The 25,514-nt window shown below is 43.2% G+C and overlaps 1 protein-coding gene across 3 annotated transcripts in view; it reads left to right on the forward strand.

Annotated features, from left to right (window-relative positions):
• The first annotated feature begins 2,156 nt into the window (after nucleotides 1–2,156).
• The window catches only part of LOC112226845 (solute carrier family 22 member 23-like), a 53,131-nt gene continuing 29,773 nt past the window's right edge, over nucleotides 2,157–25,514 (forward strand). Inside the window, exons 1-3 of one of the 3 annotated variants that reach the window (XM_042308152.1) lie at nucleotides 2,157–3,005; nucleotides 20,699–20,802; nucleotides 21,003–21,157. In XM_042308152.1, the coding sequence (XP_042164086.1) occupies nucleotides 2,559–3,005; nucleotides 20,699–20,802; nucleotides 21,003–21,157 (706 nt within the window). In that variant the 5' untranslated portion in view covers nucleotides 2,157–2,558. Of the gene's footprint in view, nucleotides 3,006–20,698; nucleotides 20,803–21,002; nucleotides 21,158–23,295; nucleotides 23,537–25,514 lie in introns of those variants that run through there. The other 2 variants (XM_042308149.1, XM_042308150.1) reach the window with 2 other exon arrangements.

Here is a 25,514-nt window from a genome sequence, read left to right on the forward strand (position 1 = left end):
TCTTGGCTGGTTTTCCTTCACTCTGCAGTCCAACTCATCCCAAATACCTTGTTTTTTCCCACCCCTTTTTCGTGGTATCCAATTGGTAGTAGTTAAAGTCTCGTCTCATGGCTGCAACTACGGACTCGGGAGAGGAGAAGATCGAGAGCCATGCATCCTCCGAAACACAACCCAACCAAGCCAGAAGCCAGCCACACCAATGTGTTGGAGGAAACACCGTACACCTGGCGATCTGGTCAGCATGCACTGTGCCCGGCCCGACACAGGAGTAGCTAGTGCGCGATGAGACAAGGATATCGCTGCCGTACAAACCCTCCCCAACCCGGACGATTCTGGGCCAATTGTGTGCCGCCCCATGGGCCTCCCGGTCACGGCCGGCTACCAGAATCTCTGGTGGCACAGCTAGCACTGCGATGCAGTGTCTTAGACACCCGGGAGGCCATACGGGAGGCTATCCCAAACTATCTCAATTGGGTGGAGGTTGGATGATTTTGGAGGCCAGGTCATCTGGTGCAGCACTCCATCACTCTCCTTCTTGGTTATATAGTCCTTACACAGCCTGAAGGTGTGTTGGGTCATTGGCCTGTTGAAAAACAAATGATAGTCCCACTAAGCCCAAACTAGATGGGATGGCGTATCGCTGCAGAATGCTGTTGTAGCCAAGCTGGTTAAGCGTGCCATGAATTCTTAATAAATCACAGTGTCACCAGCAAAACACCCCCACACCATCACACCTCCTCCTCCATGCTTCACTGTGTGAACCACACATGCGGAGATCATCCACTCATCTACTCTGCATCTCACAAAGACACAGTGGTTGGAACCAAAAATCTTAAATTTGGACTCATCAGACCAAAGGACAGATTTCCACTGGTCTAATGTCCATTGCTTGTGTTTCTTGGCCCAAGCAAGTAACTTGTACTTATTGGTGTCCTTTAGTAGTGGTTTCTTTGTAGCAATTCGACCATGTAGGCCTGGATTTCCGGATTGACTGACCTTCATGTCTTAAAGTAATAATGAATGTACTGTTTTCTGTGCTTATTTGAGCTGTTCTTGCCTTGTCTTTTACCAAATAGGGTTATCTTCTTTATACCATCTCTACCTTGTCACAACACAACTGATTGGCTCAAACACATTAAGACAGAAAGAAATTCCACAAATTAATTTTTAACAAGGCACACCTGTTAGTTGAAATGCATTACAGGTGACTACCTCATGAAGCTGGTTGAGAAAATGCCAAGAGTGTGCAAAGCTGTTATTTCATCATTTTGATGTCTTCGCTATTATTCTACAATGTAGAAAATAGTAAAAATAAAGAAAAACCCTGGATTGAGTAGGTGTGTCCAAACTTTTGACTGGTACTGTACTTCATATTGATTTTGTTGTGTTGATTTCAATTAAGTAATTTCCTCATAGTTTACATTATTTTATCTGACCACACAAGACAGTGTAGCTGAGAGTTACAGTTAATCATTACTTAAATAATAATGTGATAAGATCATAAAATAATGTGGTTGACTGACTGTATTGCACAGGTGATATTAATTACTCTCTCTGTATATCTGTGGTAATAATAAAATACCCCCTGTATGTGTGTGTGTGTGTGTGTCTCCACCCCTACATTTTTCTTCTCAACTCTCAATTGCATTCTCTCTTCTCCTTTCCCTTCACTATGACAGTCCTATTGTCACAGAACTATAAAGGGCAGGCGTATGGCCTACTAAACGTCTCCTACACACATTACAATGGGGACGTTCAACAAAAAGAGCTGTTAAAAAAAGCGACGTTCTTCGCAAACGACCCACCACTAGTATATTATTATGCACCTTGTAGGTGTATGCGACGGACAAGGGTGGAGGGTTGCTCAAAGTCCTGCCTATCTTATTCTGCAAACAGAATCCGTAGTACTCCACCGCTGTGTAAATTATTAAAAAAACATCAACTTTCGATATAGCGGATGACTTGACAGGAAAGAGGGAATAGGCTTGTGTTTACAAGAAGTCAGAGCTCAATGAGTGTATTGTACTCTGTAATTACATCTGCAACCTTGTACATGTGACTATTTAACTCTAAACGCTATAGGCTACTCTAAAGGACTGTATTTGGGCAGGTGTGTTACCTGTACGTGCAACCGTGTAAGGGACAAGGTTGTATTCCCTTCCTTGGTTTACTACTTCTTCCGGCACAGCTCACACAGATAGGTTGATCAAATTCTATGCAAATTAGATGTATCCAGCAGATGGGAAATATTGGTGATTAAAAACTTCCCTCGCCGCATGTTGTCGCGCTTGTCTGTTCTAATGTAGGACATTTGCCAGCCTGCATTTAAACCTGCTTGCTGTCAGCCAAATAAGCGCTTTTCCTTCAGTGACAATAGTGCGGGGAGTCCACCTAAACAGGATCACAGGGAGTGAGCAGCTTCCTGGTCATAAAGAAGTGCGTCTTGCTTCAATTTCAGTGATTGCCTACGTACCGCAGTCACCATCAGAGCGGGGTTATTGACGCAGTGTGGAGTCTCCCGGCAGCATTGCCAACTCGGCTGCACTACAGACGCATCCATGAGCGAAACCGCGATGGCCGTGGTACAGCTCGATACCGAGGACCATCAATCGGAGAACGGCTTTGTGTCCCCCGAAACCGAGTCGCCGGGATTGCTCACACGCATTGACAGTTGTGTCTTGCCTTTTCTTGGGGGATTTGGGAAATACCAGAGACAGCTAATCGTGCTGACATGGATTCCGGCGTTATTTATTGGATTCAGCCAGTACTCTGATGAATTCCTTCTTGCCCAACCGAACAACACATGTGTTCCGCCTATGGCAAACACGACCAATTTGAGTAGAAGTCCTTTATTTCATGGGGCAAATAATAGTTTTCCGCGAACAGCGGCGTACGTTTATACCAATGGCACCCACAATGATACGGCTAGGCATCTGCAACATTGTATGTGCAAAGAGTGGACGTTTGAGCTGCATACCGGACTCATTCAGAATGTGGTTACCAAGGTAAGTTTCGTGGCCTGACATTGAGCAATTAGGACTGCATTTCCATAGTTTATATTATGTCATATACATTCCTCCCTCTTTTCAGACGAGGTGCATTGGGTCAATTGATTTATAATAGGCTATTAGCATATTGTTGCGGGTTACCCACAGCCACGAGTAAAGGCTGTTACCAGAGGGCTTTTGTCGTTTTCACATAGGTTAATAGTCGTACAATAAAACAATTCCATGTATTGTGGTCTCACAATATAATGTTTTGATTACAGACCAGCACCTGGTTTAACCGTCACACCTTCATATGAGTCAAAACATATGGCTGGTTCATGCATTGCAGCCTCCAATACTGGCGCAACAAGCCCAGGAATGGATCATAAAATGAGCTGCTGCACTGAGTACATGAATAACCTGTTCGTGGGGCTAAGAATAATAATGGTCAATAACTGGCAGTATGTTGGCAGTTCTGTGATCTTAATTTTAACATGCCAACAGTATTCTTAAACGAGGGATGGCATGATATTACTCTTCCGAGCAGCTGACGAGGTGTGAGCTAGAGTGGAGAGATCTCTGACCACGGCGGAATGTGCCTGTGGCCATAAAGACCCAGACCAAAGTGATACTCGAGTTTTGATTTAGAGCAAAGGGCATGTACTGTCATGCTCATTAGTGCTCCTCCGCGCGCGCCTCCCGAGAATAATGACTTCCCTGTTTTGCTATTGCCACCTGCCATATATTTAACTTAACACGCCAACACTAGTCTGCCTTTCTTTCTTTCTGAATTTATATCTGAAATGTATACACGACTACTGTATCAAGGACTGTAGTCATCAGGTAATGGGATTTTTGCCCCGTTTCCATTGTATTTTTAGTTGTTGATAGTTCAGATTAGGGCTGGGAGATATGGCCCAAATATTATCTCATGGTATTTTAAAAAACATTGAACGGTATGACGGTATTTTTCGTTTTTGAATAATGAAAGGTCTACATTTGCTTTGAGTCGTTAGTGATCCTAGGGTGGCAACAAATACATTCTAAGTGATTTCAATTAGTCTTTCTCCAGTCTGATTGTTTTATACTGTTCAATTCAACTTCAACAAAACAAATGTCCGCACTTTTATAATTTCTGAAGTTCCTGCACCCAATTGTCATACTTGAGTAAAGATCAGCTATAGAAAATGACTCAGGTGAAAGTGAGTCACCCAGTAAAATACTACTTGAGTAAGAGTCTAAAATTATTTTGTTTAAAATATACTTAAATATCAAAAGTAAATGTCATTTATACAATGTACTTAAGTATCAAAAGTGAAACTATAAATAATTTCAAATTCCTTATATTTAGCAAACCAGATGTCATAATTTTTAAAATTTTACATACGGATAGCCAGGGGCACATTACACCACTCAGACATAATTTACAAACAAAGCATTTGTGTTTAGTGAGTCCTCCAGATCAGAGGCAGTAGATGTCAAGAGAACATCCCTGGTCAAGGGTGTGAATTTAGCCATTTTCCTGTGCTGCCAAGCATTCCAAATTTAATGAGTACTTTTCGGTACCAGGGAAAAAGTATGGAGTAAAAAGTACAATATTTTCTTCGGGAATGTAGAAAAGTATAAGTTGTAAAAATAAAATGACTTAAGTAAAAATACTGCCAAGTACTAAAGTGCTTTACACCACTGCCACGTAGAGCTGCACGATATGGGCAAATAATCTCACACTTATTTTTAACCAAATGTTGCGATTTGACTTGCGAATTAGAGAAACTGTTGGAATCGTGGAAATATAATGACTATTCTATAGTTAGAATATAATAGTGGGCACTTTTGAATACAGTTTTAGATGACAACTAATTAAAATGCCAGGGAGGAGTTATTGTGACAGGGTAGGAACTAAAGTGTTTCCTAGGGGACTCAGGAAGCTTTAGCTGCATTGCATGTTTTCTCTTAGCTTCATGTAGCTAACGTTTTCTTGCTTTGCATATTCCTCTTTGATTTAGAAGATACGTTTGCACAAACAGCATGCTGATTTAGGGCTACACTATCGCTGGTATTATCAGGCCGTATTAGCTAGCTACGTTTGCTCTTACTCATTACATGTATTAGCTAGCTAGCTATTAGCATATCACAAGATTTAGGGCAACTTGCTAAGAAAAGACAAACTCAAATCAATCAAATCAAATTTTATTTGTCACGTACACATGGTTAGCAGATGTTAATGCGAGTGTAGCGAAATGCTTGTGCTTCTAGTTCCGACAGTGCAGTAATAACCAACAAGTAATCTAACTAACAATTCCAAAACTACTGTCTTATACACAGTGTAAGGGGATAAAGAATATGTACATAAGGATATATGAATGAGTGATGGTACAGAGCAGCATAGGCAAGATACAGTAGATGGTATCGAGTACAGTATATACATATGAGATGAGTATGTAAACAAAGTGGCATAGTTAAAGTGGCTAGTGATACATGTATTACATAAGGATGCTGTTTGCTGATGTAAGAAACAAACTAATACTGTCATTATAGAATGCTAGTGGATTGATATTAAGAAGCAAAGTGAAAACAACATTGTTATCAACATTGTCGCATGTGCTGCATTGACCTTGCAGACTGAACGACCGCAAGTCTCGTGGTGAGGAACATCAAATGCTCTCCTTGAATGACAGGGGGCGTGGCTAGGTCTGTGTGGAAAGTGGTGCTGAGGGAGATGACTCAAGTAGCGAAGTAAGCTATAAAAAATGACATTACACATGGCGTATCACATTTAACAAACCAAACATTCTAATACCGGTGGAGAAGTTAAAGTAAAAACCCAAACCGGGCCCTGCATCAATAACAGTATGTCAGAAAATATGGTATACTGCTTAGTTCAGTTGTAGTTCAATTCCTCTTCCTCTGGTGTTTATCGATCCGCACAGGCCTAGATCTAGGCCTCCAGCATCCATGCCTCCGGAACTTCCTGTTTAGCCTATTGCAACACTCTCCTCACTGGTATCCCCACCAAATGACATCAACTGAAATCTGCTGCCAGAATCCTCACCCGCATCAGGCCAACCGAACACATCACACCAATCCTAATCAATCTACACTGGCTCCCTGTGCAATCCCGTATTAACTTTAAGACACTCCTCACATACAAAGCTGTCCACAACCTGGCACCCACCTCCTCCCAGTCTATGCCTCCCACTACCTCTGCTCCTCCTCTGCTGGTCTCCTTGCCACCCCCCTCTCCAACATTGGTGCTCGGCCTTTCAGCTGCAAGGCACCCAGGTCCTGGGAATGCACTCCCCCCACACACACACAACATGCAGAGAGACAGTCATCTCATTCAACATCCTCCTAAGAAAACACCTCTTCAAGGATTTCGATAACATTAAGCCTATAGCAGGGGTAGGCAACCCTGTTCATGAAGTGCCGTAGACTGCGTGAATTTGTTCCAACTAGTCACCACACCTGACCAACTGAGCTAAGGGTTGCCTACCCCTGGCCTATAGTTTAGGATTGATTCTGCCACCCCCCCTTCTGTGTCTTCTCTGTATACCTATGTGTACCCACACCCTTACCCTAAACCTGGTCTGTAACTTATTCACAACCCAACCCCCTAAACCCTTACCCTCTAGTCTAAACTGTATCCTCTATCCAACCACTCTTTTTATCGCTCCTGTTTTGTCTGGTCCATTAATTTAAAATTGCACTTTGAGGCACTTGATTTGATGATCTTATGTACCAACTGCTCTTGATTTGATGTAGCCCTACCTTTTAATATAAGATGTTATTGAGTGCCCTGGAAGGTGTCCACCAAATAAAATGTATTTATTTATTATATACAAGGCTTAGATATACTTAAAAAAAAATAGTGACACAAAACAGGATTTTGCACTTTCAAAATAGACCTCACAAGGCCTACTATTTCACAAAAGGGTGTCTTTCTGTGAGAAGATATTGAGAAATCATTTGGCATTCTTCTCATGGACCCCTAGCGGTATAAAAGTACATCCATAGCAGAGATGCCATTTCTGGAGGGCTGCACATCAGCAACAAAACTACGACTGTAGGCCAATGTTGTACACCCCCAAATTGTTTGCTGGGCTTTGACATTACACTTTGTCCCAGTGAGTCCTTTCTAATGAGTAGTAAGTTCTTACATAGATAAACTAAACATCCTCTGGACTGAGTTAATGATTTTTATCAAAAAGGTTGAAAACTGAACTTTACGGTCACGTATTACTACATTCTAAATGCTATGTCCTGTGTCCCTGTCATTTGTGTTTTATGTGAGTCAATGGTGTGTGTTTACACCTGTCGAAAGCAAACTTTTTTTTTTTTAAAGTAGCCTAGTATCTCCATCTCCGTGGGGCAGGGAAGGAAGGGGCAGTAGAGTTTGTTAGGTTTCTGTTGAAGGTAAACATTCGTAATCAAACACTGTACTTCAAATACACCAGTTTACCCACAGATGCGTCATCCAGTCCAGTGTTTCTCAACTCAAGTCCATAAGTACACATTTTTGTTGTTGCCCCGGGGACAAACAGTCCTAATTCAACTCATTACATGCTTAATTATTAGTTCACATGTTGAATCAGGTGTGCTTGTTGATGCTTACAATTTTTTTTTTACTGTTGGTACTTGAGGACTGGAGTTGGGAAACACTAGTCTGGTCTATATTGACCTGACATTTTGCCACTCAAAGACATAAGAGGACCAGCTTGATAAAGAGGCTGGTTTTGAAGCCTCAGTACTATACGTATTACCGGCGGCCACGTGTCACAAAGGCAGTCAAATTCCACATGACTGTTTAGTCACGGTAATAAGACTTCTCCAAGCTCTGTTGCTGCTGCTGGTAATTAGTAGCTTACCAAACTTGCCTTGTACTCGGCACTCTATTGTTCCTCTAATCACTCTGACATCAATGCAATTGTATTTGAAAATTGAATTCAAACACTTCATGAGAGCCCATGAACTCATGTTGTGCAACATTTCTATAGGCTATGCAATTGCGGGAGGAAACAGAGTTGATGGCCACTATTAAAAAGAGGATCCCATCAGCTTTCTATAGGCTTACTATATTTATTTCTCAACTTTCCTAATATTAAGCACATTGCTTATATTTACAACCGGAGAATAGCCTACCTGGCTGGCATGAAAATGAACCATGGGGAAAAGCGTCCTGCATTCGCTATTTAAGTGCATAGATGACATGTATTTTTTCCCCTGCCCATTTCGATACAGGTGCATGATAATGCTCTATTCTACATCTAAACAAATGTCACACACACACAGACTAAATAATATATATATATTATTTAGTCTATGTAAAGACCAGATTAAATCAAGAATAGTCTGATCGGAGCCAACATTATCCTATCACTTGTGAGTTCTATATTATCACTTTAATGATGCCCTGCATAAGAAACAATGCGTTTTTTTGTGTAATTTTTTCAAATCCGAGTCACACACCTCATGTTGCCTAGCCCATAGGCCTATGTGTTTTAATAAGGTTTGTATAACTAAAGTGGCAAAATAAATTCTTAAACTGAAGCATAATAATCTGCTTTACAAGGGGTGTAGAGTCTAACTGACATATATAAGCAGCGTGTGAGTTTCAAGTTTGAGGAAGATCATTTTCACCATAAATGCACCTTTATAATAAAATCTGTACATTTATAATTTCATTTCCGGTCACTTTTGATAATGGAGTTTCCAACTAATGGAACATTCGAACTTAAAGCCTACCAACGTGCGCATTGCTGCGTTTATTATTTTAGTGTAAGAGCTGTTTGAAAAGACTACCTGTTTTGGTGGGATGGAGTTTTGGCCTGCATGTCGACGTCATCAGAAGGTAAATTAGTTAATAGACCATTAAAGGGCATTCCAAACCTCTCTGCCAATAAGTAACAGCTAGTTTTCAGTTTTCTGCTCGCCACTCAGAATTCTGGTTTGGGAAATTGCTCTTTGCTAAGAAGCTATTTTTGACAAACATTTTTTGAAAACAATCACAGTAAGGTACTTAATTGTTGCCCATAAATAATTTGATAGAGATACAAATGTCTGCATTGGACCTTATTACATTTTTTTTTTTTAACAATATCTAACAATGTTGCATCATTACACCTCCTCTCTTGGACTAAGTAGTATAGCTACTGATATTTGTGTTGGTTTTCCTGTTGACACTGGCACCAGGGCAAGGCAGTTCTTGACACGGCCGAGCAGTTGGTGACAAAAACTAGGTGTCCTTTTTTCCCAAGCAAGCATTCCACAAACCAACAAGGTCGTCCCCAGAAGGAATTGATTCTCGGGCTAATGGACGAATCCAATCCCACTTAAAGGACCTCCATTATAAGCCCACTCCCTTTCCCTAGACTCCTGGTCTGACATGCGATAACCAGGAAGTGACACACACGATGACATAAAGTGATGACACCGCAGTCCTTGGTGTGTTTATATTACATAGGCATAACGGCACATGATTCCGTCTGAATTCTGTGTCTCCCTATCCTTCAGGAGTGGAGCAGAGTGCCGACACCATGGAATGGTGGTTTCGTTTTCCTGTCGCAATGTACCGGAACACACCGAAAACGTCTCATCTCAGACTTAACTCTTTCTAAAAGAAATCAAAGGAATTTCTTTGGCAAAGTCTCTGAGTAGGCCTTGGCATAGCAATACAGTAAGAGGATATCTCCTTGAATAGTAATAGTACAACATAGTAATAATGCAATGAGAGTTTGGCTATATCGTCTTTAAATATTAATAGTAGAGCAACAGAATGGATTTCCATGGTAACGTCTCCTTGAATAGTCATGGCATAGTAACTGTGCTCCTCAGTGCAACTCTCCCCCTCATAGCTTTGTTCAGAGAAGGATTTGATAACGCTAGGCTCAGAGGAGGAGCGGATAGGGGCTGATGGGGGATCCAGACTGGCTTGTGTGGATGTGGAGGCCCATCCTAATTGAGACCTTGGGCTCCTCGGGGAGTCTGTTAATTGGACTGAGCTGAATAAAATAAAACGAGCCTGGATCATTACAGTGAGACAGAGGGTCTCCCACTCTCCCTGCTTAATCTCATGCCGCTCATATATTCTACCTTACATTTAGATGGCAGCAGCATCACACAGCCAGTTTTATGGCTCTACTCCTATCATCACATTCTATCTAGACCAGTGGTCGCCCACCGGTCAATCATGATAGACTGGTCGATCTTCAAGACATTCCAAGTTGATCACCAGACATGCGCTCCGCCTACTGGGCGGGCCCGGGAGATCTGTGCGTCTACTGCACTGGCCAATCGGATAGCTCAAATCCCAGGTTCCTACAGAGCTTCCACGTCCGTGGCCACAGCAAAGTTTTTGATGGGCTACTAGCCTACGTAAGATTTAATACATTTTAAAATCATGACCAGAGAGAGACTGTCAAAGTATACAGCAAAGAGCTGCTGTTTTTATGAGTTCACGTTTAAGTTTTTATTCAGCACTGTATACACTGTTTTCATTCAACACTCTTACAAAACATAAAAGCTGCAATAAATAAGTAGCCAAGTGTATCGATAGCCCTGTGTTTTTATTATTATTATTTATTATCACCTCGTCAAGTGTATTTTAATATCGATCCCGCCAGCTAGCTAATGATAGCTAGCCAGCATACTAGCCATGCATTCAGTAGCTAGCTAGCTAGCTTACCTAACAGATATGCAATAAAAATATGCTCTTACTCAGAGATGCATCAATTTCTTTAAAGTACGGGCAGTAACTGGGGGTTTGAGCAATTTGTTGTTGTGCTTAATGCTCTGTCTAGTTTATTTGTTCACAGTACTTCGCTGCGTCGCCAAATGTTGACTTGACGGCTGGACATTCCTCACACACATGCTTAAATATTTATTCCCAAACTTTTTATGGTTGTGAATCATTTCCTCGAAATGGCGCTGGAAGCGCAGCTCCCCCAACACAGATTTGAGGCATAATGTCTCCTCTCTTGCCCAGTTCCTGGTTTTCTTCGACTTGGGTGCCATATTTTGAATTGCCGCTGCGGTTTCCACGTGTGTTGTTGTGGTAGGCGGAAGTAGTGTGTGACAACTACATCTGGGAACAGACCAAACATACTATCAAACTCCCTCAGTGATATTTGTTTTTTTTTGGGGGAGCCTTATCCCATGAGGCTCGTTCATTAAAATCACTGATGTGCAATAGTGAAACACACATCACCCACATCCTGTAATACTAATTCTGACCGACTAGGGCTCAAGACAACTGGGAACGCTTGGGGAAAAAAACTAGATCCAACTTCCACGTCAGAAACTCTTTCTAGAGCTCCGACTTTCTAACGTGAAGATTACTGACCTCATGATTTGACTTCACATTTTTTGGGGGGTGGGGGAGAGTTCCTAGTTGTCTTGAAAGCACCATGACAATCAGAAGCAGTTAACATCAGTCCAGTAAAATAAAAAAAGCTAGTTATTTCAATTCATCCTCTGCAGTTCCTTGCAAATGCTACAGTAACTGATTTATTTTGTTATCAAAGCATGAGCATTTAAATATAATATGGTCTGAGAATAAAAAGTTTGGCTGGCCAGGCATATAGCCAATATACTGTGATCATGAATTAAGCCTACTGCCCAAACCACATTTCTACAGAACTGTTGTATTAAGTTCATGTTTTTTTAAAGTCATGTAAAAAATAAAATCTGAGGGTTAGACCTCCAGCTTGCTTTTTGACTGTGAAAGTGATCTTGACTTAGAAAATGTTGGTGGCCACTGATCTAGACTATACTGACTTAAAACCCCCAATGTGGTCAAGGAATGTTGTGGTTGTCCATATTAATTGCAGAGTTAGTGGTTGGAGAAGGCAGAGAAGGGGGAACAGCACTTCTTAAAATGTAGCTGTAGAAGTATCTAGGTGGGACTGTTTGTATAGTAATTTCTCTAGCATAAGCCACCTCCAACATCGTTTTAGAGAATTTGGCAGTACGTCCAACCGGCCTCACATCCGCAGACCACGTGTTTGGGCGAGTGATTTTCTGATGTAAACAGTGCCCCATGGTGACTGTGGGGTTATGGTATGGATAGGCATTAGCCACAGACAACAAACGTAATTTTGTTTGATCAGTGGCAATTTGAATGCACAGAGATACTGTGATGAGATCCTGAGGCCCATTGAGCATGTTTGTGATGCTCTGTATGTCAGCCTGTTCCATTTCCCGCCAATATCTGAGGCAATTGGTTATCACACCAGATACTGACTGGGTTTCTGATCCACGCCCCTACCTTTAAAAAATAAAAAGGTTTTTGTGACCAACAGAGGCATATCTGTATTCCAAGTCGTGAAATCCATTGATTATGGCCTAATGAATTTATTTAAGTTGACTGATTTCCTTATGAACTGTAACTCAGTAAAATATTTGAAATTGTTTCGTTTATATATTTCTGTTGTATAACAGCATGCAGTAATTACTCAAATTTAAATAAGAAATGTTAGAATATACAGCTCCCCAAGCTTGCACCCCTATTCTCTCATACACGTTATGTGTATATGTCCAAGCAGATATCTTTTTTGTTTTTTACAAAAGTCTTAATCTTTTTCTACAGGTAAAGAATAAACTGTATGTTATGACACCCAATTCCACTGTAGTGACAGAGTAGCAGGACTGGATAATGGCCCCCACAATGCCCTGCGAGTGAATACAAGAACCCCTAGCCTTAGAGATTCTCAATCTTCCATATATTGGCCTGCCCTGTCTTATCCACAGACCCAGGATCAGGGTGGAACAGCAGGAGACCGACACATCTGTTTTGGATAGACGCAAACACACACGTCAGGTGGGAGGAAAAGAGGCCTGCCTGTGGCACTGAAAGATAAAGCTTTGTACAGGCGTATGTGTGTGCTGGCGGGAGTTAGATTCTGATAAGAGGTGTGTTTTTGAGCAGAGAGGCCGTAAACATGCAACTAAATATGTGACCCGGCTCAGCCTTTGGCCCTGGTCACAGTGGTTTTAGGATGAATTGATGTCATGCAAGGATCAGAGGGAAGTAGCTAATCACGCCCTCTCTCTGCAGGATGACAAACCGTAAGATTTATATATTTTTTTAAACATTGAATTATATGGTTCTTCAGTTCTGGTAATATAGCTGATTAGACTGGAGCACTTTTTGTAAGAGACAGAGAGGAGCTATGAGAGTCAGGCAGTACAGTAATCGTTCACTGCATGCCGACACACTACAAGGACAAAAGCCTCTCGTTTCATCCACTATCCACCCAATAATATTGTATAGTCTCTCTCTACACAGTACATGGTGACTCATACCCAGTATGCTATTACCTTAGTGTACACACACCCAAACTGAAGAATGTCTTCTGATCCTTGATGTGTTTGACTATGTCTTGTGTATACACTTTCAGGATATGGTAAGAATGTCTCGAGTGTCGTCATGCTTCCTGCAGAACTCAAAGACAAGTCTTTTTTTTTTAGTTTGATCTGATCAAGTCTCTCTCTCTCTCTCAGAAAGTGGTCTGACAGACACTGGTACCATTTTTCACTGTGTGCTCTGTCATGGAAACACACACACACACACAGCAGGCCTTCATAATGAGATTGTGGTGTGGTGGTAGAAGACTGTTTTCCCTTTGCTGTCACTGAGCGTGCCATTGTTCTCCAAGGCTAAAACCATTCATTTCAGTAGAGGAATAATGGTACTTTTCTTCAGACTGTTCATTTATTTGTGCCCCCGAGAGAAAAGGTGCCCCGTAATTTCCATGAATGTTAACAGTAGAGACTTGACCTGAGCTGGTTTTTGAATGGATGTCACCATTGTCTGCTCAGCATGTAAATTGTATGTCCCAGACAGTCCTGTTGAACATTTCTGTAATTTGTTTAACCTTTTGTGTAACTTGAGAATTGATTCTGGTATGATATTTATCTGGGATATGATATCAAAATCTTCACATAATAGCTCTAGAATATGGCATTTCTAACCTAGGGGATTTCCAACCTAGGGGATTTCTCAATGAGTTGCATATTAATTATCGAAATGATCTCACTGATGGTACAGTTGTGGGTTTATATTTTTGGATATTCTTTCTATGACAGATGTAATGGAAGGTCTTTGACATCTCTGTCACTCACACCTCCACCTACTCTCCTATATTCCCTGATCCCAGAGATGAAAGAATCCTTCTAAACGTAGACTGTTAATTAGGAAAGAACTGATAACCAAGGTGAGTCTGTTGCTAGGTGGTAACTATGCATCAGTCTCTCCACTCTCCCTCTCTTCACAGTCCCTGTCAGGCATATCATTTCTCGCTCTTTTTCCCTTAATATAGTTCCTTATTCTCTCTCATTCTTTCTCTTTCCAATCCTCATTCACTGTCAAGCATTTGATTACCTCCCCCACCTCCCTCTTTCTACTCCCACTCTTTAGTTAGACATGTACTGTACATGTAGCTGTAGTTGGTGCATAAGCATCCTTGTCAGGGCCAGTCCGAATCACTGATGCAGAGTGACCATTGGGGTTAAACGAATCAGAATCACTGATGCAGGGTGACCGCTGGGGTTAAACGACAGACACAGCAGCGGGGTTTATACAGGGAGGCTCCTGTCCCCCTCTGTCTCCTCCCAGAACTGGGGCTGTCACTCGGGGCCAGTGTTCAGGCCCTGATGCCCTCCACTGCTGCCACACACAGACCCAGAGCACAAATAGGCCTTTTGTCCTTCCACTTGCCTGTCAAACTAATGGATTAGTAAGGCATTGCCTTCTAACACAGAGCCTTCAATTCAGCTCTCTGCAATGACCCTTACAATAGTGTGTGAGTGAATGAGTGCACGAAAGGAAGCATGGTTAGGCTTTTTATTATGGTTAACATTTTAAGATTAGCTTTAAGACATACTGTTCCTCTAACTAAGATGTGGTCAGGCTTCTTGCCCGGTCATCTCTTTCTTTGCTGATTTAATGGTTAAGGTTACTTTCAACCTTGCAGTCGTCAACTGCTTTGAACCGCATTAATCGGTCATGCTTAGTCAGTCACCTCGACCGCGTGGTCTGGTTGGTCCCCCATTCTGCACAGTCATGAGTTCTCCATATCCCATGGTCTTCTTCACAGTCCCAGCGCTGAAGCGCAAACACACACACCACACTTTCAACACGCTAGTTTGACACAGACCAAGACAGAGCAGACTTCCTTGGCTTTTTTTTGTGGTATTGCGCAACATTGAGTAACTTGTTTGCCTCCTGTCTTGGTCTTGATCCATAGTGACATCGATACTGAAGGTATGAATGACATGGCATACATGTGTCTCATGATCACTGCATGGTGGCAATGAGTAATCCTCCAGAAGTTTCCACTCTGAACACAACAGGTCACTATGCCAGAGGTTATAAACCCTGATCGCCTAAAGACATTGAGTTTCAAAGGAGAAGTGCAAACCCAGTCCCCATTTCATATCCATTGTTATATTCCTTCCTCATATTTGTATGCACAGAGGGGGCTCCAGACCAGAGTACCAGGAACCTAGGAACCATCCCCAATAGCCTGCTTCTCAGTTCACAGCTGCATTGGACTCAAATTGTCGGGCGATAGTGGAGTGGATAAGTCAAACAGATTTGGGGTGAAATTATCATCAGTTTTCTCAAAAGTGAGTTTATTCATCTACTTTATGTACTGTACACATACAGTACTTGTACAGGAGCTATGACTCCGTATACGATTAGTTGTACATCATGTCTAATAAAGCTATCTCCTTAATTCATGTTGTGTGAGATTTGTTCAAAGTTGATTTGTTCTGTTCATATATGTATGCACCTACTATATCTATAAATAAATCAAATGCAAATCATCTAGAGTGGCAGAGTATGCTTTGCATTCTGGGAATCCCACTGTTGCTGGGGTAGTGGACTACAGTACACAGCCGGAGGGAGAGTACACAGACGGGGTATATGTAATTATAGCCTACGCACAGAGGGAGATCTAGGCACTGGAAGAGGAAACGCTGCATTATAGGCTATAGTACATTTACATGGCTGAACAATTTTTAATGGAGGCTTTAAAACAACGTTTCTGTGTTTTGCTGAGTCTCTGGTAAAGGCAGGGTTGGCAAAGTGGGAGTTTGGTTAGGGGAAACTGGATTGGGAACAGGGGTTTTGTTGCCTGTTTCAAAGCCCTATAGCAAGGTAGCTAATGCGTTTGGTCCCCATACTGTCTGACAAATAATGTATGTGCTTCATTTTAGTTATTGGATGCATTGAGTAACACACGCAGAAAATCCTCCTAGTAATAGTCTGGGCTTGTTTATTCTTTTGAGGTGCAATGCCTGCTAGAGGGGGGGGATGGGCTGCCCACTGCTCTTACACCATAACTGAAGAGTGCATACTTGACTGCAAACTCTGGACACTTCTCCTAACATGGTGGGGTGCTAGTGTGTCAATGTGAAAAAATGATACTTTTTACTTCCTCCACTTCCACCATTATCAACACTAGTACTAACAATTCAATGCTGTCTGTGTGTGTGTGTGTGTTTGTGGCAATAAATGAGTGACTTGAGTATCTCCTGCTGCATCATTGTCCCTGTGATCGGGGACCCGGGGTGATTGTCTCTAGTTTAAACCTGCACCTTTCTGAGTTCACCGACCAACAGGTGGCACACTTTTTTTTTTTCCATGGTCATTCGAGACGGATTAGAGACTATTAACCCTGCCTGCCTTGCTGAGGCTCAAAGGCAACACCACCACTTCAGGTGACTGCCACTCCGGGAGCTGAACCAAGTGACACCTCTGCTTCTCATCAGTGCTGATTACTCACACCTCATCACACTAGTCCAGCTTGTTCGATCATGTATTGCAGGCAGTCCTGTAGCTGTTAAGACTACAAAGTTGGGCTGGTTGGTCTAGGGACTCACGGGTCTGCCTTCGCGTGTCTGCTCACCGGCATCCTGATTCGAGATGGATTAGAGACAATTAACCTGGAGAAATGACCAGTAGGGGCTAGCCACTGTCCTCTCAGCTCCCCAGCCAACTCTTGGCCTTGGATCAGGGCGGTCCTGACCAGAGTTATGCAAGCACACACTGGCGAGAAGAGGAGGGCGGGAATGACGGCGGCCTGCTCAGGAGGCTCACCTACCCGGAGAGATCTTTTGACGTGCTCATTGAAGCTTTCGACCGGCCCAATCCTTAGTCACAGGCCTCAGGCGTCCAAGGTCTCCTGGAGACGCTGGAGATGGAGAAGCTTACTCTTACCACCCGGATGCAGCCGCTGTGGCTTCCACGTACCCACCTCAGTAGCTAGTACAGCCCCTGAGCCAGCAGCTGCACCAGCAGAGATGACCAGCACAAGCCCCGAGCCAGTAGCTGTATCTAGGTACTACCGCCTACACGTACCCACCTCTGCATCCAGTGTTACCCACCTGACCAGCCTCGGCCCTGGCCAAGGTTGCCACAGTACCTGCCACGGATCGGCGCCTTCTTGCACCTAGAGACACTGTCGCTCCCTGATTTCAACAAAGATGACAGGAGGTTGCTCTCTTCAAGATGGCCCTTGAAAACCTGTTGCTCCCCGATGAGGATGCATTGGTCAAGTTTCACCACTTTCTCGACCACCTCAAGCTGCCTGATCCCCGTCTCATGGCCATCTCACTCCACGACCCAGTGCCATATACCGCTGCCATGGCAGACCTTGAGCAGCAATGGGGCCAGCTACATTACCTGGCCCTGGAGATCTGTCATCATGAAGTTGCAAGACATCCGGCCAGGGGACACAAGGCTACTGTCAGTTTTCTTTTCTCATCAAGACCTTAGTGAGCATGCCCTGTTCACTTTGTCCCAGGGGTAATCGAGTCCTGTGGCTCAAGTTGAGTGTCTTCTGGGGAAGCTCTGAATACAGGGCCAACGTCAGTCACATGCATACATACATACATGCATGCCTGCCTGCCTACCTACCTACCTACCTACCTACAAGCAAGCACTTGTACTTAGCACAATGGCTGAAGATGGAAACAGAGTGCCAGAGCAGCCAGTGCCCTTAAACAATGGGACAAGCCTGCAGCCTTTGAGCAGAAACACCCCGGTGCCGCTATACTATGGGGCTTCAAAGACACCTGCACAGGAACTACCACTTACACAGCCCACAGCAGAGGCCAACGCGTATTGCCCCTGTGCAAAAGCAAGGACGACTACCTCATCAGGTGTTACAGATTCAACTCAATGACTGTCGAGCAGAGCCTCAAGTGGCTGAAGAACAAGAGCCACTGTCGACGGTGCAGCCAAGCTCACCGTGAGGCTCTGTTTAACTTCAGGAGACTATCTGTGGTGGATAGCACCTCGTTGTACTCCATTAAGTGCACATGTAGAAGTATAGGTCCAAATATCCCGACACCTCTTCATATCCAACGGTTGTTCAGATGGCTCAGGCAACACGACCACCTCAGGCGACTGCCACTTCAGGAGCTGAACCAAGTGACACCTCTGCTTCTTATCAGTGCTGATTACTCGCACCTCATCACCCCAGTCCAGCTTGTTCGATCATGTTTTGCAGGCAGTCATGTAGTTGTTAAGACAAAGCTGAGCTTGTTGGTCCAGGGACCCATGGATCTGCTGCATCCACCAGACGAGATTCCCCACAGCAAATGCAGCACCCGCTGCTGTGCTCACAGGGCAGCTATCCAGGCAATGGACACCAGCCTGCAATCACCCTGATCACACAGGGCGGCGCAGCGCTTCTAGAGACAATCAAATTGTATTTGTCACATGAGCTGAATACAACTGGGGTAGATCTAACCGTGAAATGCTTACTTATAATCCCTTATCCAACAGCTGTGACTGAGCCTGGGCTCAGAACCCAGTGTCTCTGGTGGCAGAGCTGGTTAGGCAGTTTTCATGTTACCAGAGCATTGGTGACTGCAACTGTGCTGCTGGCAACAATTTAATTACGCTTTTTTTTGCCGACGTTTACTGACACTGGCCATATTCAACGGGTGTTGAGCGTTTGTAAATGATTTATTCTGCACTGTGGACACTCAAACGCGAGAGCTCCGAATTCAGAGTAAATAGCCAGAGCAAATTTATGGAAGCACCCGATTTGTCAAATGAGAAAGCAGAACAACTATACCATTTAGCTAAGCTAAGAATGATGGGAATAATCAAATCAATAAACGTTGGGTAGGTAGTGAGCCTATAGTTAATATACTGGCAAGTATGATGTTTAAGTAGCCAACTAACATTAGGTAGCTAGCTACAACATACTGCTATACTGAGACGCTATGTGGTTCGTAAGGACAGTGTAGCTAACAAATTGTCAGCCAATATAACATATAAGTTAACTTATTTGAAAAGTAATTAGTTTATTACATTGGCTCAACATTTTCATAACATTTGTCATAATTAGTTAAAGCAATGAATTTGTATCTGCTCTCATTGTACTTCGACTGCATATTTTCTGCCATTTTCTTAAAATCTGGAAACAATGTGAACCATGTCCATTTCATGAAGAATTGAATTATGGTTCTAAACTACAGAATTAGTGTCCTTTGCGTGTGTGCTTCTTATTTGGGGAATTTAGTACGGCATCCGGAAACCTTTGTCATACTATGACCAATAAACATACTATATACTCAATCACGTCACAGATAGTGCTGTAAGTATGAGCACTTGGGTGACTGGAGTCTTTGACAATTTTTGGGGGGCCTTCCTCTTACACCATCTAGTATAGAGGTCCTGGATGGTAGGAAACTTGGCCCCAGTGATGTTCTGGGCCGTACGCACTCAAAGTCGTTAGCATTGTCATGCCCTCTTCACGACTGTCTTGGTGTGTTTGGACCATTTGACGTTTGTTGGTGATGTGGACACCAAGGAACTTGAAGCTCTCAAACCCGCCCCACTACAGTCCTGTCTGTGTGTTCGGCCCTCTTTCCTGTAGTCCACAATCTTCTTTTTTGTCCCTTTTGCCTTCTGGTAGACAGTCATTGTAAATAAGAATTTGTTCTTAACTGACTTGCCTAGTTAAATAAATAGTCAGGGATTGTTTATTTTGTGTTGTAAGGCCTGCTGGAGGGACTATGGGCTGCTCTAAGAACATGCTAGGACATTTCTCCCAACTGTTGAACCAGCCCACCTGATCCCAGGCCAATGGGCGGGTGAGGCAGGGACAATTACAAAAACATAGTTCCACCCTAACAGGTCTTAGTTCTTCCAAGAGAGATGTGGATACCTTCATTCAAGTGGAGTACACTTTAGCAGAAGATTGCATACTGTACTGCAAACTCTGGACACTTCTCCTAACATGGGTGGGGTGCTAGTGCATCAATGCAAAAAAATAAATTTAGCTTCCACCATTATCAACAATAGTACTAACAATTCAATGCTGTGTTTGTGGCAATAAATGAGTGACTTGAGTATGTCTCCTGCTGCGTCATTTTCCCTGTGACCGGGGACCCGAGGCGATTGTCTGTAATTTAAACCAGCACTTTTCGGAGTTCACCAACCATAAGGTGGTGCTTTTTTTCCCCCACCTTGGCTGAGATAATTAATTCCAGTCTGAATATAAAATGACTGATGTTAATGTGTTCTTTCTCCCTACGCCGTATTGTGTGTGTGTGTGTGTGTGTGTGTGTGTGTGTGTGTGTGTGTGTGTGTTTCAGATGGGTCCGGATAAAGCAGAAACAACACATCTGTTGTTTACATTGGATGGCCAATAGTAGCCTAACCTTCATATGTTCTTAATCTTCCTTTACAGTGGAGTTTGGTGTGTGACTCGGCATGGAAGGTCCACATCGCTAAGTTCTCTCTGCTCGTGGGCTCCATATTCGGATACCTGGTCTTTGGGGTCCTGGCAGACTGGTGAGTTTTATTTCTAACCACTACATAATAAAGTTAATATATTTGAATTGACAGTTCAGGAGTGTTCAGTGTGTTTCTTGCTAATGCACCGAAACAATAAAATACCTTAAGGGGCCGACTCGAAGTCTTTAGCTTGTATTGTTTTAAATATGGGACATCTCCTCACCCCCCTTGTGTCTCTCCCCTCCCTCCATCCTCAGGTTTGGTCGCCACCCGGTCCTGATCATCTCGGTCCTGTTCATGCTGGTGTTCGGTCTGACCGTGGCCTTCTCGATCAACGTTCCCATGTTCAGCACCTTGCGCTTCTTCGAGGGCTTCTGCCTGGCAGGCATCATCCTCTCCCTCTACATCCTCAGTAAGTCTTCAGTAAGTCCTGCAGGCCTAGTACACCGTGCTTTTCTCCATGCCTTTGCTATGCTGTACAGTCAATGGATTTATCTGTTTTGTGAGAATTTCAATTAGTGTTGTGGTAATGGATGTGCTGCAGTGTGGGCAGTTGTTGGTTTCCATAGCCTTGTCTTTGTGGAGTGTGTTATATTAGACAGACCCCCATGTCTTGAGTTGGCGTTGGGATTCTATATATCAACAGATGGTGTTATGACTATGAGTAGGGCCATATTACCTGACTAGGGGCTACATCCCAAATGGCACCCTATTCTCTAGGGCTCTTGTTAAAAGTGGTGTACTATGTACAGTAGGGAATAGAGTGCCATTTGGGACCCAGATTAGGGAAAACCTTAGTGACGAGGTGTAAATATGGTGTGAGGGGTGTGTTCTTTCCAACAGCTGCTGTTCGTTCTAGTTGCCTGTAAACTGTTAGGACAGGCCCCTGTATCACTGGAGATGACTGCAAGCGTTTCAGAAGGAGCTGTGGAAACCAATCGCCCCACAGAGAGAGACGCTGCCTTTCCTATGTGGGTTATGTAGATGCTGTTGCAGCAGCTTCCATAGGTCCTAGCTATCGATCTGTGTTGTCACTCATCCCCATTTCCACCAGGCCTCTGCGTTGATAGAGATGACTGCAAGTATATGTACCTGTGTGGAAACCTAAGTTGTGTCTAAAATGGCACCCTATTCTCTATATAGTACCCTACTTTGAACTAGGGCTCTGTGTCAGTAGTAGCACACTATATAGGGAACAGAGTACCACTTCAGACGCAGCCCTAGCCTTTCCAATGTGGGTCATGTTTGTGGAGGGTCAGCAGAGGGTCAGAGGCTGTTGAATATGTACTAAACACAGAGGGAGGCAAAGCAGCAATAAGGTACCTGCAGCCTGTCTGGTCTATTACACGGAACACTGTCAGAGCTGTGTCAGGCTCACCCTTTTGATGGTGTCAGTTACACTAGGTTTGTTTTGGTCTGGGTTATAGTTCTTGGAAAGACGACATCGCATTACTGGTGACGGAGTGGAAAGTTATCAAAATGTTTTTAATTTTTTTAAAAGGTCATCCCAGCTTGACTTTGCCTGTGTTCCTGTGGAGCCAAATACCCTTTGATCAAAGTGCCTTTCAGTGTAAATGTAGCCTCTCATAGCATACAGCTTCTATGTTAAAGGGCGTGACCTCCTGAGGAGGTATCAACTGACAGAGAATTGCTGACTTTCCACTTTTTGGAAGTCCCTCTGAAGCACTCTCAACAAGTGCAGAACAGCTTTGAAATAAGTGCAGTTTTTCTAAATCAAGCTCACTTCCTTGGTTTGTCCTCTCATTACTGTTAACCAATAGACTGAGTGACAGATACTGAGATGGAAACAGAAGAGGTGGCAAGGTGATATCTGTCCGCTCCGCTGTACTCGCTGGCCTTGCCCACTGCAGTGCTTCACTGGAACTGTGTGTACTGTACACTCCATAACAGTCAGAGCGATGAATCCTTGTGACCTTTTCTCTCCACAGTAAAGGTTTGATGAGTGATAATCTGCCCTAGAAAGCCGTTCCAGTCGGTCCTGGCGCTCATTCCCGTTGAAATGCATTTACCCAGCTAGCGAGGAGAGGGTGGGTAGGGGGTGGGGGGGGGATAACGTCCTGATAACTAGTCTTGTGGTTGATGCGCGGGGGGCGGAACGGAAGGGGGGCAGAGCCAGGGGGCCCCTTCTTGTCATTCTAATTTACTCCACACCGTCTACCTTGAAAAGCCTTGCATTGTTCCCAAAATAGACGGCTGGGACCTTCTGTCAGTTTGTTTTGTGTTTGATAGTTGCATTCAATGGTTGGTTGTTTACATAGCTTTCGCAAAGTCGTCTCACTGTATGCTGACTAGATACTGTGTATGTATGGACACACTTAAATTAAGGCCCACCCTCTTGTCTGTCTCGCCAACTCTTTTGTCCCCCTCCACCCTCTTTTTCTCTCGCTCTCTCTCTCTCCAGTCTCCACCTCTCCGCCCTGTCTTTCTCTAACCTGTTTTTCCACTCACTATCAACTGCCATCCCAGTGATTTGCTGAGTAAATACTGTAGAGTGAACGTACGCTCTAAGGAGTGCCACTGAGTCACTCTGGCAACGGTGGTGAAAGACTATGTACGAACCTGGAGTTCAAACCGACTGCTTTTCATTCTCCATCAGTGTTGTTGAGGAACACACAGCGGAGAGGCAGAGCAAGGATATGGGGATTTTCCATGAAGGTTATGTGCTGAGAGGATTCATTATGTCGGGACTACATTGGCTGTCTACTTGACAACCAATACAGTTTGGAATAATTGCTCTATGGAATGGAGTTTTCTTTATTTTTTTTACCAGGTAGTCAAGTCATTTAAGTTGAGCTATACCGTTGCCTATATTGTTGTTCTTAATGTGGAGGCGGTATACATCACATTCTGCGTCTCCCCTCTGTATTGCCACAACTCTACTAATGCGGGTTCTCTTCAGATATTGGCACTGTTGTTATCCAAACCCAATATCACTAAATTCATAATACTGTTATGTACAGGATAGGCATATTTAGACTTTCCAAAAAAGTTCTATTCACAAAACATCTACATTTTTTTTCAGGGCAAATTGAAGAATTGTGTATGCCAGGTATCTAGACTCATATCAACACAGCTGAGACGTGTGGTGTGGGAACCTGGGAAGAACCATGTAGTATTTGGGTCAAGGATAGTTCCAGATGTACTGTTAAGGAGTGTAGGCGAGGCTACTCCTTTATAATGTCCAAGGACTTCATATGTTCTGTTCAGAGGTAACTGGCTCTGGCAACCAAAACTGTCATTCTCAATCTAAACGTGAATCGATTTTCAATTGCCATACGGTTGTAGAAACATAAATCCCTCTACTTTCATATCACATCAATATAATTTCAAATTTTCAAAATTCACTGAGTGTACAAAACATTAAGGACACCTTCCTAATATGTAGTCCCCCCACCCCACCAGAAAAGCCTCAATTTGTCTGGGCATGGACTCTTCAAGGTGTAAACTTTTCCACAGGCATACTGGCTCATGTTGACTCCAATGCTTCCCACAGTTGTCACATTGGCTGGCTGTCCTTTGGGTGGTGGACCATTCTTGATACACACAGGAAACTGTTGAGCATGAAAAACGCAGCAGCATTGCAGTTCTTGACCCAATCCGTTGCGCCTGGCACCTGCTTGCAGACCCCATTCAAAGGCACTTAAATCTTGTCTTGCCCATTCACCCTCTGAATGGCACACATACACAATCCACGTCTCAATTTTCTCAAGGCTTAAAAATCCTTCTTTAAACTGTATCCCTTCACATTTTTTTCTGTGTATTTTTGGGAGGTATTTTATTAGGATCCCCATTAGCTGTTGCAAAAGCAGCAACTACTCTTCCTGGGGTCCACACAAAACATGAAACATAATACAGAACATCAATAGACAAGAACAGCTCAAAGACAGAACTATATAAAAAAAATGTAAAGGCACACGTAACCTACATATCAATGCATACACACTAACTATCTAGGTCAAATAGGGGAGAGGCATTGTGCCGTAAGGTGTTGCTTTATCTGTTTTTTGAAACCAGGGTTGCTGTTTATTTGAGCATAAAAAAAAGAAGTGATTCAGTCAGTCTCTCCTCAACTCTTAGCCAAGAGAGACTGGCAGGCATAGTATTTATATCAGCCCTCTGATTACAATTAAGAGCAAAATGTGTCGCTCTGTTCTGGGCCAGCTGCAGCTTAACTAGGTCTTTCCTTGCAGCACTGGACCACACGACTGGACAATAATCAAGATTAGACAAAACTAGAACCTGCAGAACTTTCTTTTTGGAGTGTGGTGTCAAAAAAGCAGAGCATCTCTTTATTACGGTCAGACCTCTCCCCATCTTTACAACCATTGAATCTATATGTTTTGATCATGACAGTTTACAATCTAAAGTAACGCCAAGTAATTTAGCCTCCTCAACTTGTTCTACAGCCACACCATTAATTACCATATTCAGCTGAGGTCTAGAACTTAAGGAATGATTTGTACCAAATACAATGTTCAGGACCGGTTTATTACTGGCCAAACATTCCAGAACAGACTTAACTCTTTGTTAAGCGTTTCAGGGACTTCATTAACTGTGCTTGTGGTTACTGATGTGTATATGGTTGAATCACCAGCATACATAGACACACATGCTTTGTTTAATGCCAGTGGCAGGTCATTGGCCTAGAGAGCGGTACACCACACGTTACATGTTTGACATTAGAGAAGCTTCCATTAAAGAGTACCCTTTGAGTTCTATTCGATTGCCATATCGTGGATTCAGAGCTG

This window comes from Oncorhynchus tshawytscha, linkage group LG28 (genome assembly GCF_018296145.1).
Source record: "Oncorhynchus tshawytscha isolate Ot180627B linkage group LG28, Otsh_v2.0, whole genome shotgun sequence".
Classification (NCBI taxonomy): domain Eukaryota; kingdom Metazoa; phylum Chordata; class Actinopteri; order Salmoniformes; family Salmonidae; genus Oncorhynchus; species Oncorhynchus tshawytscha.